Source organism: Cetorhinus maximus, chromosome 1, assembly GCF_964194155.1.
Source record: "Cetorhinus maximus chromosome 1, sCetMax3.hap1.1, whole genome shotgun sequence".
Taxonomy (NCBI): Eukaryota; Metazoa; Chordata; class Chondrichthyes; order Lamniformes; family Cetorhinidae; genus Cetorhinus; species Cetorhinus maximus.
Genome location: NC_135879.1, coordinates 161,577,413 through 161,595,745, shown reverse-complemented (window position 1 = coordinate 161,595,745; position 18,333 = coordinate 161,577,413). Strand labels below are relative to the sequence as shown.

The 18,333-nt window shown below is 40.1% G+C and overlaps 1 protein-coding gene across 4 annotated transcripts in view; it reads left to right on the top strand.

Annotated features, from left to right (window-relative positions):
- The window catches only part of ipo11 (importin 11), a 712,707-nt gene that overhangs the window by 178,054 nt on the left and 516,320 nt on the right, over nt 1-18,333 (top strand). For all 4 annotated transcript variants that reach the window (XM_078549030.1, XM_078549021.1, XM_078549038.1 and 1 more), the window contains one exon: nt 11,341-11,389. In XM_078549030.1, the coding sequence (XP_078405156.1) occupies nt 11,341-11,389 (49 nt within the window). The remainder of the gene's footprint in view (nt 1-11,340; nt 11,390-18,333) is intronic.

Genomic DNA, 18,333 nt, shown 5'->3' with positions numbered 1-18,333 from the left:
TCAATCCAATTGGTTGAAGAACCTTGTTGTTTGCCCCACTTAGATGTCATTGATACCCTGTAGATGGTGTCATCCTGTTTCACACAATGGCAGCCAGTCTCCAGTCAGAGACTTGCAATAAACCCATGGGCAACTATCAGTATAGTGAGTACTATTCATTTGCTATTAACCATGACTTGTTCTGACTTGTATTTACTATCTTGGTTACATGGCTAAAGTTTTATTGACTTTATTAATTACTGCTTATCTCTAATAGGACATATTCTTTGCATTAAATCTATTAAGCCTCCTTAAATTTTAATTAACTTAATTCTTGTCTGTTTCGACACCATTATTGAGTATGTGCGTGGCCTATTTTCCTTCCAGTATGTGGTATTTTTCATTTGTCCATACTAAATTTAATCTGCTGCTCTGCCTGCTTAATTGTGTTGAACCAGTTTATAATGTAATTTTTGAATTATCTCTCCTACTTCAACCAACATTGTGTATTTTCTTCAAATTTGACCACATTGCATTGATATTTTTGACTCTAAGTCAGCAATTTGAATTAAGAAATATAGTGGTCCCAATCCCCATTATATTCTAACTCCCTGTAGTAAAGGACCATTGTTTTCGTCCCTTTAACAAAATATATATTTTAAACTATGCCCACAATTTGCTCAGAACCCTCACAGCTTTGAGTTCAACTAATAGTCTTTTGTGTGGAAATTTTGTCCAATGCCTTCTAGAAGTTGAAATACAATATTTGGCTGTTATATCAAAATAAAATCAAGGAGGTTGATCAGGCAGGATGTTCCAAGCTTGAGAGATCTGGATTTAAGTTATTATTGTAAAGATAATTTTCAATTTTATACCGGATAGTTAATTCCATTATTTTACATGAGATTAACTAAGACCAATGGGTCCCTTTATTGCCTATCTCTGCCTTTTTGAACATTAGGAACCATGTCAGCATGTTTCCATCTACTGGTACCCAGTTTGCAAAAGCCTTACAATTGTCAATGCCTTGTGGCCTCTTTGAGCTCTTCGGGACAAATGCCAACTATCTGAGAATTTATTGTTTTGGGACTGCTATCTCAGTTACACTCGTCATCATTTTTGCTCTTCCCTTCAGAATACTTTAAAAAAAAATATATATTCAGACTGTTTCTTGGCTTTTGTGCATTACCTTTTTCAACCAATTTGTATCCTTTATGGGTTTCATTCACCTCTTTGCCGAATATTCTTTTATAATGGGAGTATTTTTTCACTGATACAGAGAACAGCTATGTTTTTTTTCTAGGTCGGTCTTCTCCCTTATTTGTCCTTTAAACATGAACCTGAGTCCCAATGAGTCCTATCCCTTACTACCTTGCAGAATATTTAAAAAAATTTCTCTTATTTATATTCATTTATTTACTCTGTCTTGGTTTAGATATGTCTTTAATTTGCATTCTTAATCTTATGCTGTTAAAGATGTTTCATGTAATGTGTTCTGAAGTGTTGAATATTGTTTGCTAATTTATTTGTTAATATTTTGTTTGAAATGAGCTCTCTTAAAGTTTTATACTTAGTTTCTTATATAGAATAATCCCAGTTGAACTTGATCAATCTGGGTTTGCTGTTTCCCAGAATGCTACCCATTTTTTCTACATTGGGTCATTTGTGAATACGAGCTTGAGGTGAACACCATCTTGGCTACTATGAAACAAAGGGCCATACTGCAGTCATGCATTTAATTTACCAACTCCATTTATGAACCACTTGGGTTTTTATTTGTATTGGGTTGATTCAGATAATCTATTAAAATAACTTTCCTATCACACATTCAACTATCTTAGGTTGATTTGGATCCCTGAGGTATGCTCCTTGACTTAGCTTAGATTTTTTTCATTTCAAGAGATGTTTCACCATAATGGTTCAACTGTAGTTTTCTGCTTCCCACTGGAACATTTCTGTAGCTTTCCTTGTCCTATCGTGTTTAACTGCATTTTCTCTGAATATTATATACATTCCCATTTTCTAGGTTCAGCTAAGGCCCTGATATTTTCTATTTTGTCATTTCTTGGTGCCACGCCCCCTGCATGCCCTCCAGATCCAGCTTTTTAAAATTCTTCTCACATGTATACATCATAAAATAGGTTAATCTATTCTCAAAATTGCCAGTGTCTGCCTTTGCGTTTGAGGTCAGGCATATTTTATCCTCACATTGATTCCCCAGTTAGTTATCCTGTTTGAGGATATGAAATGCTCTACCAGAAATAACGGTTGAAGCATAATTCATATTCTGAATTTAGGACAGTGAATATAAAATTGCGGGGAAAAAAATGGTTTCTGCAAGGGGCAGATAAATGGAAATTAGTTATTTCAGAAAGGTGGCAAATGATCTCCTGTCAGCCTGTGCCCTTTGCAACTATTCCATGTGGCAACTTGACTTTCAGTCTTTACCAAAAGAGCTTGGGAGTTTAATATGTCCCCTTTGCATTGACGCCAGACCTACTCCTGTATTGATTCATCAGTTATTAAGACCTTTGTATTGCATTTGACCGTAATGTTGTATGGTAGTTTGTCGCCATGGCTTCTTTTATGTAAAAAAAAATCATTGTAGAGCTCATCTTTGTCTTCACTTGATACCCACTTATTTCAGAGGCTAATTGTAATCGAAAGTGGGATCCTTGCTGGTTCTTCGTATTGGTCCCCTCCCCTTCCATAGCCTCAAGGTTGCTCAGTCTAATTGTGGACCTATAACAGCAAATATTTTTTGATTAAGCAGTTTGACTTATCTTTAGTCCCAAAAGGCAATCATCAGGAGGCATAGAAAAAATATTATTTCATGTGCTATTGTTTCTATTTTTAAGGGACAGATGATAAAAATTGAGGGGAACATGACACTAAGTATATTGTATATATATATTTTTAAATGGGTTGATTTGGATAGCTTTGTTACAAAATCACAATTCCCATTTAAGTTGCTCAGCTTTAATTTGGTCAGTTAAAAGGGCTGGTATTTGTTTTTAACGTTGGGAGTTAAACGTTTTAATGTCATTTTGGGGCCGGTCTGTGTGATGGGTGAGATACTAAATGAATACTTCTCATCGGTATTCACCTAAGAGAAGGACTTAGCGGTCAATTTGTCTAGGGAAGAGTGTTTAGATAGCCTGGATCATGTTAGGATCAAAAAAGAGGAGGTGTTAGGCGTCTTGAAGAATATTAAGGTGGATAAGTCCCCAGGGCCTGATGGGATCTACCCTAGAGTACTGAGGGAGGCAAGGGAGGAGATTGCTGGGGCCTTGACAGAAATCTTTGTATCCTCACTGGCTACGGGTGAGGACCTAGAGGACTGGAGAATGGCCAATGTTCCATTGTTTAAGAAGGGTAGCAGGGATAATCCAGGAAACTACAGGCCGATGAGCCTTACGTAAGTGGTAGGGAAATTATTGGAGAAGTTTCTTCATTACAAGATTTACTACCATTTGGAAGCAAATGGGCGTATTAGTGAGAGGCAGCATGGTTTTGTGAAGGGGAGGTCGTGTCTCACTAACTTGATCGAGTTTTTCGAGGAAGTGACAAAGATCATCGACGATGGAAGGGCAGTGGATGTTATCTACATGGATTTCAGTAAGGCCTTTGACAAGGTCCCTCATGGTAGACTGGTACAGAAGGTAAAGTCGCATGGGATCAGAGGTGAGCTGGCAAGATGGATACAGAGTTGGCTTGGTCATAGAAGACAGAGGGTAGCAGTGGAAGGGTGCTTTTCTGAATGGAGATCTGTGACAAGAGGAGTTCGGCAGGGATCAGTGCTGGGACCTTTGCTGTTTGTAGTATACATAAATGATTTGTAGGAAAATGTAACTGGGCTAATTAGTAAGTTTGCAGACAACACTAAGGTTGGAGGAGTTGCAGATAGTGAAGAGGATTGTCAAAGGATACAACGGGATATAGATCGGTTGAAGACTTGGGCGGAGAAATGGCAGATGGAGTTTAATCCGGACAAATGCGAGGTAATGCATTTTGGAAGGTCTAATACAGGCAGGAATTATACAGTAAATGGCAGAACCCTTAAGTGCATCGACGGGCAGAGGGATCTGGGTGTACAGGTCACTGAAAGTGGCAACGCAGGTGGATAAGGCAGTCAGGAAGGCATCTGGCATGCTTGCCTTCATTGGCAGGGGTATTGAGTATAAAAGCTGGGAAGTCATGCTGCAGCTGTATAGAACCTTGGTTAGGCCACACTTGGAATATTGTGTGCAATTCTGGTCACCACATTACCAGAAGTATATGGAGGCGTTGGCGAGGGTGCGGAGGAGGTTTACCAGGATGCTGCCTGGTCTGGAGGTTATTAGCTGTGAGGAGAGGTTAGAGAAGCTCGGATTGTTCTCACTAGAGCGACGGAGATTGAGGGGCGACTTGATAGAAGTTTACAAAATTATGAGTGGCATGGACAGAGTAGATAGTCAGAAGCTTTTTCCCAGGGTGGAAGAGTCAATTACTAGGGGACATAGATTTAATGTGAGAGGAGAAACCTATAGAAGAGATGTGCGGGGCAAGTTTTTTTATGCAGAGTGTAGTAAGTGTCTGGAATTCACTGCCAGAGGAGGTGGTGGAAGCAGGTACGATAGTGGTGTTTAAGAGGCAGCTTGACAAATACATGAATAGGATGGGAACAGAGGGATACGGACCTCGGAAGTGCAAAATGTTTTAGTTGACGGGCAATATGATTGGCGGGCCGAAGGGCCTATTCCTGTGCTGTACTTTTCTTTGTTCTTTGATTTGGATAGCTTTGTTACAAAATCACAATTCCCATTTAAGTTGCTCAGCTTTAATTTAGTCAGTTAAAAGTGCTGGTATTTGTTTTTAACGTTGGGAGTTAAACGTTTTAATGTCATTTTGGGGCCGGTCTGTGTGACCTTCCCTCTCGCTGCCGACCTTCCCTCCCACTGCCTCTCCAGCTGTGGATTACCCCTGCAACCCGAAACTGCTGTTCCTACCTCTCACCGCTCATCCTGCGAACCCTCGTTCACAGAGGCTTGGCAATCAGGACAGTCCACGAGCACCATTGACAGGGACCGGGAGAGAAGACAAGCTGGAGGGCCAGGGACTGGGAGAGGCAGTGAGCCATAGGGTTGGGGATAGGAGAGGCAGCAAACCCGAGAGTCAGCGAGTGGGGTAGACAGCGAGCCGGAGGTTAGTTGAAAGAGTTAGGATACTCCTTTATATTTTTAAATTTATTTTATTTTGCAAGTTATTTCATTTACAAATATAGGAATTTAGCAATGTAAAGCATTTCATCTCTCAGGATATAATGCTTTCATGTTTATTTTCTGCTGAGAAAGATTCTGTAGGACCCAACTATAGCTTTGCATTGGTTATAATGGGAAATCTGATTTGCTTAATGTTTCATTTAAAGTTGCACTTTTCAGGAACGGAACTACATTAAGTGAGGAATTACTGTACTATAATTTTCTTAAAAGACGTAAAGTTTTAACATGGGCAATATTTGATGGACAATGTTTTGCATGCCTCAAAACACGCAAATATTCTGACAAACAAAAGTTTTGAAAATTTAAGTCATTTCGTTACTCTAATACATTTTTTGATAACTTTCTCATCCTTTGGGATATGAATATGCACATTTATTGATGGTCCTTAGTTGTCCTTGAGAAGTTACCATCTTTGATTGCTATTGTCCAAGTGGGAGAGGTGCCCTTATATTGTTGTTTGATAGACTTTCAGAATTTTTGGTCTGGAGATGATGAAGGAGCGGCAATGCATATCCAGGTCAAGAGCTTGGAGTTATGTTGTTCACATGCACTTGATGCTCTTCCCCTTGTGGATGTTGGAGGCTGTTATGACCGATGCAGTTAGTAAAGTGGAGTTATTTTAAAAATCCCAGAGGGAAACTTTGAACAACTGTCATAACCAATAATTTTAAATGTTATGTTTGAGATGCGACTCTAAACTCAGGAATCAGACCACTAGTTCTCGAGGTTTTACATTAACTAAATGAAACATTTTATTAATTTACACAGGTTAACATATATGTACATGCCTACGAATTACTACTATCATAACTTTTACCAAACTAATCTCCATGAAGGCAACAGCAACCCATAGACTTAACCAAACACCAAGCAAAACATTTTCACCGTACGAATTCAAAATGAGGTTCTTTTCACTGTGGAGCCAGTTGAAGACCCACAGCTGCCTCTTGATCCCACATTGCCTCTGCCTGCACACCCGAAAACTACTGAAGTTATACATACCACCACTGACTGAATTAAAATTCTCATTATATCAACAATCTGAATTAAAATTCTCATTATATCAACAATCTCCCTGAACTTCACCTTCTAACAATGAAACCCCCTTCATAACACCAACCTCATCAGCAATATAAACATATGGCTTGGCATCTGATTGATAGGCGTCAAGTTTTCCCTCCACTTCACGAACGCTCCACTCAAAAAGCACAAATGCATGCCATCTCTCCCCCAATATCAAAACTAGCATCCATCTAAGCACCCAGACCAGCTGGCCTTAATCCAGTCAAGACACACCTGCAGACCAAAACTCCTCTCCAAAAGAAAAACACCCTCCAAAATGCTATACATGTTAATAGCTTCATGACAGAGGCACAGTCAAAGTAACCTCTTGCTGCAGATCATTCTGTAGATATTGTACATTGCAGCCAAGGTGCATTGATGGTAGGGGGCATAGATGTTTCTGCTGATGGATGGGGTGCTGAGCAAGCAGATAGCTTTGCCCTGGGTGGTTTTAAGGTGTTGTGTTGCAGCTCCAGGTGATTAAGACACTTTGTAGAGGCAGGAGTTGAGCTACAGATTACCTAACCCCTGACCTGCTCTCTTAACTATAGAATTTATGTGGCTGTTTGAATTGCGTTCCTGGTTAATGGGATGCCAGGTTGTTAATTATGGGGGTCTCTGTGACAATACTACCAAGGGGAGGTGGTTAGGCTCTTGGGTTGGTGATTGGCATTGCCTGGTGTTTGGTGTGAATGCTATTTGCTATTTATTGGCCTCGACCAACCATAACCACCTTTTTTGGACAATAACTGTTGCTCCCAAGGCCGATACCTGTTGGCTTCAGTTATACAAGGGCTGCTTGGTGCCAGAGCCTGTCAAATGCCACCTTGATAGCAACAGCAGTGATTCTCTCATCATCTCTCAGAAGGCACAGTGGCCAAGAGGGTTAATTAGAGCTGATGTGGCTCAGGTATCTGGTACAAAGTAATGGAATGTGGTTGACCTTTTACTGCCATGAATTCCTCAAGCTTTATTGCAGGAAAGGTTGCAGAAATTTTATTGTTTTGATACATTATTCCCTAGATGAATTATTTAAGTTGATCAGGTTTTTAAGATTTTTCCTTTGAATCAATCTTTTGACAACTACTCCGCTGGGTAAACAGCCTGGAACTCCCTCCCTAACAGCACTGTGGGTGCACCTACACCACAGGGACTGCAGTGGTTCAAGAAGGGAGCTCACCACCACCACCTTAAGGGCAATTAGGGATGGATAATAAATGCTGGCCTAGCCAGTTATGCCCACATCACGCGAATTAATAAAAAAAAAGGGCCAAAGTTCTTGCTGTGAATTTGTGGTGGTAGATGGCTCAGTAGCATCAGTATTGACTGAGCTGGCCTATTTCTGAAGGACATAGCTGCTAGACTGGGCCTACAGTGGGTGGTGAGACAATTGGCACAGGAAAAAAACTATTTGATCTCATCCTCATCAATCTGCCTCTTGCAGATGCATTTGTCCATGACAGTATCAGGAGATGTGACCAATGCATAATCCTTCCGGAGTTGAAATCCCATCTTCTCACTCAAAAGATTCTCCTTTGTGTTGTGTTGCACTATGACCATGCCAAATGGGATGGATTAAGAACAGACCCAACAGCTCAAAACTGGGCACCAATGAGTCGACAGGGGCCATCAGCAGCAGCAAAATTGTATTCGACCACAATCTGTGATCTGATGGGCCTAACACGTCCCTCACAGTAAATCAAGGGACCGACTGCGATTCAATGAGACGTGTAGGAAAGCATTCCGGAGCAGCAGCAGGCATACTTAAAAATGAGGTATCAACCTGGTGAAGCCACACTGAAGGACTTGAAGCATGCTAATCAGTGAAAGCAGCATGCTGTTGACGAAGATGAGCTTATGCCCCAACCAATGATAAATTCAAAGGTCTGCAGTTCTGCCACATCCAGTCATGAATGGTGGTGCCAATCAAACAAATTAATGGAATAACAGGCTCCACGAACAACCCCATCTTGAATGATGGGAGTGCCTAGTGTGTGATTGCAAAAGTCAAGGCTGAAGCATTTGCAACTATTTTCAGCCATAAGTGCAGAGTGGATGATCCATCTTGGCCTCCCATGGGCCCATTATCCCAGATGCCAGTCTTCAGCCAATTTGATTCATTCCGCGTGATATCAAGAAATGCCTGAGCACATTGAATGCAGCAAAGGCAGTAGACCCTGGCAACATCCTGGTTGCAGTGCTGAAGAGTTCCACTCCAGAACTAGCCTACAAAAAGCAGGACAAATTCAATCTGGTAAATTACCACCCCAGTAGTACATCAGTGAAGTGATGGAAGGTGTTACCGACAGTGCTATCAAATGGCACTTAAACAGCAATAACCAGCTCACCAGTGCTCAGTTTGGGTTCTGAAAGAGCCACTCACCTCCAAATCTCATAATAGTCTACAAATTCCCCTTCAAGTCAACACACCATTCTGACTTGAAAATGTATCATCCTTCGATCACTAGGTCAAAATCCTGGAACACCCTACCTAACAGCAGTATGCACTGCAGCAGTTCAAAAAGGCAACACATCATCACCTTTTCAAGATTAATTAGGGAAGGGCAGAAAATGCTGGCATTGCCAGCTTCACCCATAAGCCATAAATGAATAAAAATACATGAAAGGAATCACGCAACATTATCAAAATAATTAGCTAAGTGTTTAAGGGAAAGGTTGGATAGAAAGTGTTGGGAACAGGGTTGGCCTGTGGTACCAGGACCACTACTATTGTGGAGCCTTCAGATCAACTGCTACTTAGGCAGTCCCTTGGGATCGAGGATGACTTGTTTCCAGTTTGATTCAATGGGTTCTGAGATGGCTGACAAGTTCAATGCATGATATGATGATTCTGCCACGTGCGGGCAGGTGGTGCTCGGGGAGTCGGGTATATGAATTGTTGGGAGCTTTGTGCACTTTCTTTGATGCCTAGACTTCCACTTCTGCATATTTCTGAAGTCTCTCAATGTGTGCGTGCCTTCCCGAATGAACATTCTCCATGTTGGTCAGTTACAAGCCCAGACTCCCATGAATCAGGGGGATGTTTAACCTCTTCAGAAATGCTTTCAGGACACCCTAAAGTATTTCCATTGCACCACTGGAAGTCTCTTGCCGCACTTGAGTTCTGACTGGAATAGTTGCTTTGGGAGTCTGGTGTCAGGCATGCGAATAGCATGTTCTGCCCAGCGGAGCTGGTTTTGAATGAGTAGCACCTCTATTCTGGGCAAGTTGATTGGGAGAGGATGCTGCTGTTGGACCCCCTTTCTTGCCGCCGGATTTGGAAGATCTTGCAAAGGCATTTTCTCCAGTGCTTTGAGATGCTTGCTGTAGGTTGTCCAAGTTTCTGAAGTATATAGGAGCATGGTGATCACTGATGCCTGGTAAACCACGAGAGATAAATCAATGTGGACATGGTGGGCCAAATGACGATTCCTCTCATTTTAATTTCAATGTAATTGCACTTCATGGTCATGGTGTCATACATCAGTAGCACAAAAAATGATTGCTCAAATTAGGTACTTAAGTTATTGATCAAATAGCCAGCTGACGAAAACTGAATTCTAAGTATCAGAAAACATCAGTGAGGAACAATTGACCAGCAGTAATCCCAAGTCCCATCCCCACACCATGGTTCAATACTCTCATTTCCTCTTTCTTTCAAACATCCTATCTAACCGGCTTCCAAAATTGACACTGAATCTAATATTGCATTCCGCAGCCTCGCAATACAAAAAAAAACCCAGAAAAGTTTCTCTCGCTTTCTCTTCCAAATCACTTGCACTTTGTCGAACATCTACCTCGCCTCTTTTGTGATGCCTCAGCTATTGGACACAGTTTGTTCCTATCTACTCTGTGCCGTTCTGTCACAATTTTAAAGTATAAAAGCAACCTAGAATCTCTCTGCCTGGTGAAAATGATCTTCAATTTTTAAAGCTTTTCTTTTTGTGCTTGTATTCCTTTATACATTCTCGTGATTCATTGTATATGCCCTGTTGTCTTGATGTATGGTGGAACCCAAAACTACACGTACTAAACAAATGTAGCCTAGTGAAGTTTTTATATGGATTCATCATGACACCTCAACTTTTATGTCCTACACCTCTTGCTATGAAACCGAGTACTCTGTTAGTTTCTTATGTCATTTTCCTTTTAAGTGCAGCTATTATTACTGTGTGAATTTAAAGCCCCAAAGTTCTCTGCTGTTCCACATTATTGCACCTCATTTAATGTTTAATTATTTCATTTTTTAACTAAAGTGTACCACTTTACGTTTCCTGACATTGAATTTCATCCGCTACTTTTTTGCCCATTCCACCACCCTCTTATCAATAACTGATTGCAGCCTCCTTGGGTCCTTGAAATGGACACAGGGACGGAATTTTACAGCCCCGTCATGGCGGGGGTGGGGCTGTAAAATACAACGAGCCATTCAAAACTCCATTGATTTTGCCACCGTAAAATGCTGCTGGTGTAAAATTCCGTCCACGTTTGTAATAACATAGGCATAAGATGTGATGTGTCCCACTGAAGAGTTTAATTTTTGTTTTGGATGCCTGATTACATGAGAAAATGTTTATCATGCTTGCTTCATAAGCATTTTAGCCACAATTCTAAATTTGAAACCGTTTTGAGTTCTTCAGGGAATTCAACAATTTTTGATATTCGGAAAAATAGTAAATTCAGGATCTGTGCCCTGAATCCATAAACTCAAAAGATAGACCAATTTCCTTTTTTTATTATCCTTCACATGAATTTTTAGAATTGATCGAAGTCTGTAGATTTCATAGAATTTGAAAAGCTTCTGAACTTTGAACTTTCCTATTAGTGCCTAATAAGCATGGTTTTGAAATTTTTATTGTGTAAGGATAGCATTTTTTTAAATGCAAATGAAAGTGCACAATATTTCAAAACTGTTCACAAGTGTGAATAGGATCTGATTTTGTTGTTGTTGGTCTGTTAGATTTGTTATTTATCAGTACTCTAATTGTGTTTTCTCTCCCAACTCTTCCCGAACCCACCTTCTCCCTTTTTTATTTAGGAATTTCTGAACACAGTTTTTGAGAGGTTAAAACAGTTTCTGGAATGTCGTAAGTACATTTATAATAAATAGCAGTAAGTTTCAGACTTGTTATGTGGAATTTTATTTTGCATGGAAGAACCCTCAAATGATTTAATTATTTACAAAAATTTGAAGCTGTTAACCAACTGTTGTTGACAGATCTCATTTTCTTTCAGGATAAAGCTTTACATTAATGTCTTAAGTTGGACCATTTTTGAGTGTAAGTCATAATGGCACAGAAGGAAGTCATTTGGCTCATGCCAGCTTTGGAGAGCAGTCTAGTCAGTCCCATTCCTCTGCTCTATCCCCATAGCCCTGCAAGTTTATTTCCTTCAAACACTTATCCAATTTCCTTTTGAAATCATTGATTGTGTCTGCTTCCAGTATCCTTGTAGGCAGCGAGTTCCAGGTCATTAGCACTCGGTACATAAAAGGAGTTCTTCCTCGTTTCCCTCTGTATCTTTTGCCAAAACCTTTAATCTATACCCCCTGGTCCTTGTACTATCAGCTCATGGGAACAGCTTTCCTTTGTCCAGCCTATATAAATATATCATCTTGTGCACTTCTATCAGATCTCCCTTCAAGGTTCAAAGAGCGTAATCGCATGATACATCTGTATTATACAATGTAGTTTACACACTGCATAAGCTTGAATTCATTCAAAACTCTGCAGCTCGTATCCTACTTGCACCAAGTCCTGTTCACCCATCATCCCTGCCTGTGCCACAGTGGAAGCTAGTACTGGTCAACAAAACTTGGATCATAAATTCTCACCTTTGCTTGTATATGTCTCCATGAACTCTTACCCCTCATTATCTCTAATTTACTACAGTCTTACAACCAGTGTTCCCTCTAACTTTCTTTACTAGTTTGGCTGTGCTGAGCAGACCACTGCTGCTTCAAAGGGGATACCTTTGCCCCACCGGCTCACAGCACAGAGTCACCAACCTTTGGCTGCCTTCTTGGATCTACAGCGCTTTCCCTGAGCCCTCTTGGATTACCGGGGCTTTCCCTGAGCCCTCTTGGATTACTGGGGCTTTCCCTGAGCCCTCTTGGATTACCGGGGCTTTCCCTGAGCCCTCTTGGATTACCGGGGCTTTCCCTGAGCCCTCTTGGATTACCGGGGCTTTCCCTGAGCCCTCTTGGATTACCGGGGCTTTCCCTGAGCCCTCTTGGATTACCGGGGCTTTCCCTGAGCCCTCTTCACTTTGCTAACTTCAACCCTTTTCCTACTTTTTAACTTAACTGGGAACTCTTCCTTTTCCTGTCTCCTGTCTAGGACTTCTCCCTGACCCCTGCCTGGGACCCTTTTTCAATGGCACTCCGCTCCCAGTCACATGATCTGTTTTTTGGCGCTGCTTTTCTCCATGCACAGGTGCGCTGGGCCGGACCTCACCCCAAAGAACTTAAAGATGCAGATCTGTGCATGTGCTGCTCACTCCTGGTCTGCGCGTGTGCAGAAACTCTTAAGGTCTGTCAGGATTTGGAGTTCCCGACCTCTGCTCTCTCCCTTAAGGTACGTCGGACTTCATAGAAGGCAAATGGCATGTTGGCCTTTATTGCAAGGGGATTAGAGTACAGGAATAAAAAAAATATTGCTACAAATGTACCAGGCTTTAGCGAGACCATATTTGGAATACTGTGTGCAGTTTTAAGTCCATTTTTAAGGAAGGATATACTTAAGGATTTAGTACAGTGAAGATTCACTAGATTGGCCCCTGGGATGAGAAAGTTGTCCTATGGTTTAATAAATTGGACCTACATTTGCTGGAGGTTAGAAGAATGAGAGGTGATCTCATTGAAACATTCAAGATTCCAAAGGGGCTTGAGAGGGTAGATACTGAGAAGATGTTGTTTCCCTTGGCTGGGGTTTGGATGCTCCATCATTGGCTATATTTAAGGCTGGGATAGACAACTTTCTGGTCTCTCAGGGATCCAAGGGATATGAGGAGTGCGCAGGAAAATGAAGTTGAAGCTCAAGATCAGCCATGACCGTATTGAATGGCGAAGCAGGCTGAACAGGTCCATCTGGTCCACTGCTGCTCCTATTCCTTGTGTTCTTATGTTCTCCTGGGTTACAACAGTGACTACACTTCATAAGTGTTTTGTTGGCTGTAAATTCCTTTGGGATATCTCGTCAGTGTGCCATGAACTATATAAATACAAATCTTTATTTCAGTGCCTGGCTGATGCTGTAGATGAACGTTTATTTTCTTCAAGATTGTTTTTAGCTATTGGAGGATGTTCCCTGGTGTAAATACACCAACTGGCTTTATTGATCATTCCTGTCTCTGCACAGGCAGAAATGCCAGGGTTTGGAAGTCGAAGAACATGGAAGTGGTACTTCACTTAACTTCAACAAATGATATTGAGACTCCTAGATTTTGGAAATCGCTGCAGTATGCTTCTTGCTTAGTTGCATATGAGTCATGGTTATGTTCTATAAGTTTATGCTTTTCAGCTTGTTCCTACACACCTGGTTGAGGTCCCTTTGTTTTTGTGGGGTTGGAGCCTACACCATTTGTCTGAGCATGGTCAGCATCCACAAGGAAATATGAGGATTGACAATAATCAGCAAGAGTATAATACACTCTCAGCTCCACTTTTATGACCATCAGTCAGGTGTGCCTAAAAGCACAAAATCCAGACCCAAGTTTCTGCTCACGGAATGTACAGTTTTATGCACTTTATTGATGATTTTTATTAATAATAGAAGAAAATAAACCTCTTTGACAAGTACAGAGTAACAAAATAAAATCAAAACACTGGCAATGATCACTTCATGTCTCTCACTTATGTACCCATGCCTCCGCCACATGCACTCACCTTCCTCTGCACAGTATTTTGGATCCCACTTTTGACATGGTTGTCATCGACCCCCGCCCCCCCCCACAATCCCAGACTTTGTACCTAATTCTTTCACATATGCCTCATTTGCACACATTTCGCTCATACCTAGGTTAGTGTTGTGAAAATTTATAAAATTTAGATGGAGAAAATATTTTAGCTCATAATAGTACAGTAGCTTCATTCATTCAAGAAATGAAAGATTCTTATCTGTAGTGAGCCAAAAATGAAGGGGGTTGGACTTTCTACTAAACATTACATTTTATTCTGGCTTTAAATAAAACACTTTGACTGTTTTTTTGGAATTTAGGCAGTTCAATTCAGCTATTAATTAATTTATGAATACATGCAGAAAGAAAGTGTCAAATTGTTCTCCATTGCATTTTTCCTGGCTTCTGAAAGAAGTTCAGAATGTCACAAAACTAGCAGCAAGAAATTCCTGCTGCTACATGATGGGGTATTCTGCCCAAGCTTAGGTTGTGATGAATCCCTGAAGACTTGTGTAAGGCAAAATATAAACTTATAAAAGTTTAGTTTTTGAGTGAAGCAGAGGCTTTTATGTAAGATATTAATTACTGAAATACAAAAATACAGCTTAATTTAAATATAACTTAATAGGTATGTTTGATAATTTGTGAATAATTTTTTGAGGTTTTTTGCTGAATTCAGGATCTTAGAGCATTGGAAGCTTCATTTATTATGGGAAATAATGGTGTCTTGAAAGCATTTGAAATTCTTGGTTCACTTTGGCCAGCCTTCCTTTCTCAGCAAATTTTATTGAATCACACTGAATACATTAGTTTATGACTCAATTAGCTACAAGGAACTTTAACACAGAGATAAATTTGAGTGAGATTAATCATGATTCAAAGGCATTACAGTATGATCGTGACGCACATCTTTTTCTTATGGCGTGCTGACTCTGACCGTGAGAAAGTCAGTGAACACAGGGAGAATTCTCTACAGTAAAAAGGATCCAGCTAGATAACTATTCTCAAGAAATAAACATAAGAACATAAGAAATAGGGGCATGAGTAGGCCATTCAGCCCTTCCATCCTGCTCTGCCATTCAATGAGAGCATGGCTGATCTACTTCAACACCATTTTCCTGCACTATCCCCATATCCCTTGATGTTTTTAATATGTAGAAATCTCTCGATCTCAGTCTTGAACATACACAACGGCTGAGCCTCCATAGCCCTTTGGGGCCGAGAATTCCAAAGATTCACCACCCTCTGAGTGAAGAAACGCCTCCACATCTTAGTCCTAAATGGCCTGTCCTTATTCTGAGACTGTGTCCCCTGGTTCTAGACCACCTTTCAGCCAAGGGAAACATCCTTCCTGCATCTAGCTTGTCGAGCCCTGTAAGAATTTTGTATGTTTAAATGAAATCACCTCATTGTTCTAAACTCCAGAGAATAAAGGTCCAATCTATTTAATCTTTCGTCATAGAACAAGCCCTCCATCCCAGGAATTAATTTAGTAAACCTTTGCTGCACTCCTTCTATGGCAAGTATATTTTTCCTTAGGTAAGGAGACTAAAACTGCACACAGTACTTCAGGTGCAGCCTCACCAAGGCTCCATATAATTGCAGTAAGGCATCTTTATCCATATACTCAAAATTCTCTTGTAAGAAAGGCCAACATACCACTTGCTGTCTTATGTTGACAAAAAGAAGCCCAAGTAACTGTTGACCTGTAGGAATGGAGTTGATCATTTGAAACAAATGTTGATTAAGTGTGAAAATAACCTTGAGTGGAAGCCAGCATGGTTTAAAAGGGAAGAGATTCTGATGGAGGAAGTGAACCTTGGAAAGCCCTATGGGAGAGTGTATCACGACTTTCAAAAGGTTGTCTTTGTTCTATTTGCCATGTAGGCTTACATTAGTGGATATCCTAAGGAAAAGCCTAGATTCAAATAAGGAATTGGAAGAGAGGAAACATTAGGTATTGGGGATATACTGAAAGCAGATTTGCAAATGATCAGGATTCAGAAACAGAATTTACGTTAGTTAAATTCGAGGTGCCAGACTTGGAAAGAAGTAAAGTATAATGAATTAATCAGAGCTACAGAAGAGCAAGTCAATATTTAGAAGTGGCAGCTGAAATTAAATAAGGAAGTGTAAGTTGTACATTAGAGAAAAAGAATGAGGGGGATGTATTTAATGGTATTGAGTCAGTTATTGGAGAGACAAGAGAAGTGACTCAGCGCCAACCATGCATAGCTATTCTAATTCTAAATCAATAAGGCAAACAAAATGCTGTGCTATATTGCCATGTCAGAGATTGTCACATGGACTGGGTGGTGGCTCTGATCAATATGGTGCACCTTAAATACTACTACTACTATGTTTAGTTTTGATTAGTGAGAAAGAAGAAAAAGCATCCAGGTCATGAAAATGATGGAGCTGAATCCTTATGGTAGAGGCCAATGAGTTGAGGAAAGGTCAGAAAAGCTCCTGAGGTGTATGCGCTGAATGGTGGCAAATGAAAAGAACTTTATTCAAAATGGTACTTTGTATGAAATGAAATAGTAAAGGTTAATCCTGAAAATTATTTCAAGTTAAATTACTACTTTATGGCTAGAGGGGAATGGATGGGGAAAAGGCAAGTTCAGAATCAATGCCAGGAGGTACCTCTGAGTGATTTAATACTGGAATGGTTTACTGGGTCGGGTGATGGAGGCAAAAATCTGTCGTCAGTTAGTAGACAGTTAGATTCTGTGAAAAGTGCAGGTTGGTTGCGGGGGGAGAAGAGTTGAACAGTTTCTGGAGGAAGGTTAAGCCTGATGAGCTGAAGGACATGCCTCATTGGCATTTAACAACCTGCAGTTTGAGTACCTTCCACCTAATGTGAATTATTCATGTTGTTTAAAAATTTAATGCTCTTTAGTCTTTCTGAATCGATTGTTGGTTTATAACAAACATATATTAGGTTTCAAAAGGAGTCTGAGAAAATCCTACCCCTGAGGTCAGGATTGGAGGAGCACAGAAGCTTCGGAGTTTTGGGGGCTGGAGGTGGTTACAGAGAAAGTGCTGTATAAGGCCATAGAGGGATTTGAATTCGAGGACAAGAATTTTAATGTAAGAATAAGTACCAGGAGTCATTGTAGATTGAACACTTCCTTAATGTCCTCAAACAGCAAAGCTGTTCATGGGTCTTTATTCTTGCACCATTTGGTTGAGGAACTTGCTGCCTTTATGCGGCATGGAGGTTAAAATGCTTGTTGGCCTGTTCTAGTGTTGTGTGTATTCTGAGAAACTTAGTGGCAATCATAAGTTATGGTGAAAGATGTTAGACAACTCAGTAATTGTAAAAGGAGTTTCGACTGGATTAATGAAATTCTGTGATTCATGTAAATCTGGTTATATTTTACATGAACATACCACTGGCATCATACACTAGAACTTCTCTGAATGGACCACATTAATTTTCACCTTAATAAGATATGCCATATGACAAGTAGGCTGAAAATGAATTTAATTTATTTCATGGATTATGATACAGATTGGAGTATTGGGCTTCTGTCACATACTGTTTGCATTAAACGATAAAAAGCTTTAATTTTACATATTGTGGGTACTTTTCTCACCTTTAATATTAAATAAATACTGCAATGTTAAAGTTTAATGTTTCAGAATGATCGAAATATTTCTGTGATCATGTTTGTTATGGTTGAATAGTTTGTGTGACATGTAGCTCAATTTGGCTTGTCATCTTTGAAATATATAGTGATAATTAAAATGAGTGCAGTAGGATGTAAATTGAAATAATTCCCAATTGTATGATTATCTGTACATTTTTGAAGGATGGCTTGAGTAGTATTGTTTCCCTGCTGATGAAACTTCAGGGTTGAAGAGCCACCCGTTACAAATGTGTCATTGGTGGAACAATGTGTTAATGGATTACGAATGTCATGCAACCAGTATTTGATGCTTAATATTTAAATGCATCAGCTTAAGTGTGTGTGTTGTTCTCTCTTTAGTAATGTACAGAATGAATCGTGAATAGCTTTAGTGATATTATTGAACTGGAGAAGTGTACAAAACTCACGAGAACTTTTAAAAATGAAATAATTCTTTTCATTTTTTGCCTTATTGATTTTCTTCTTCATTATCATCCATT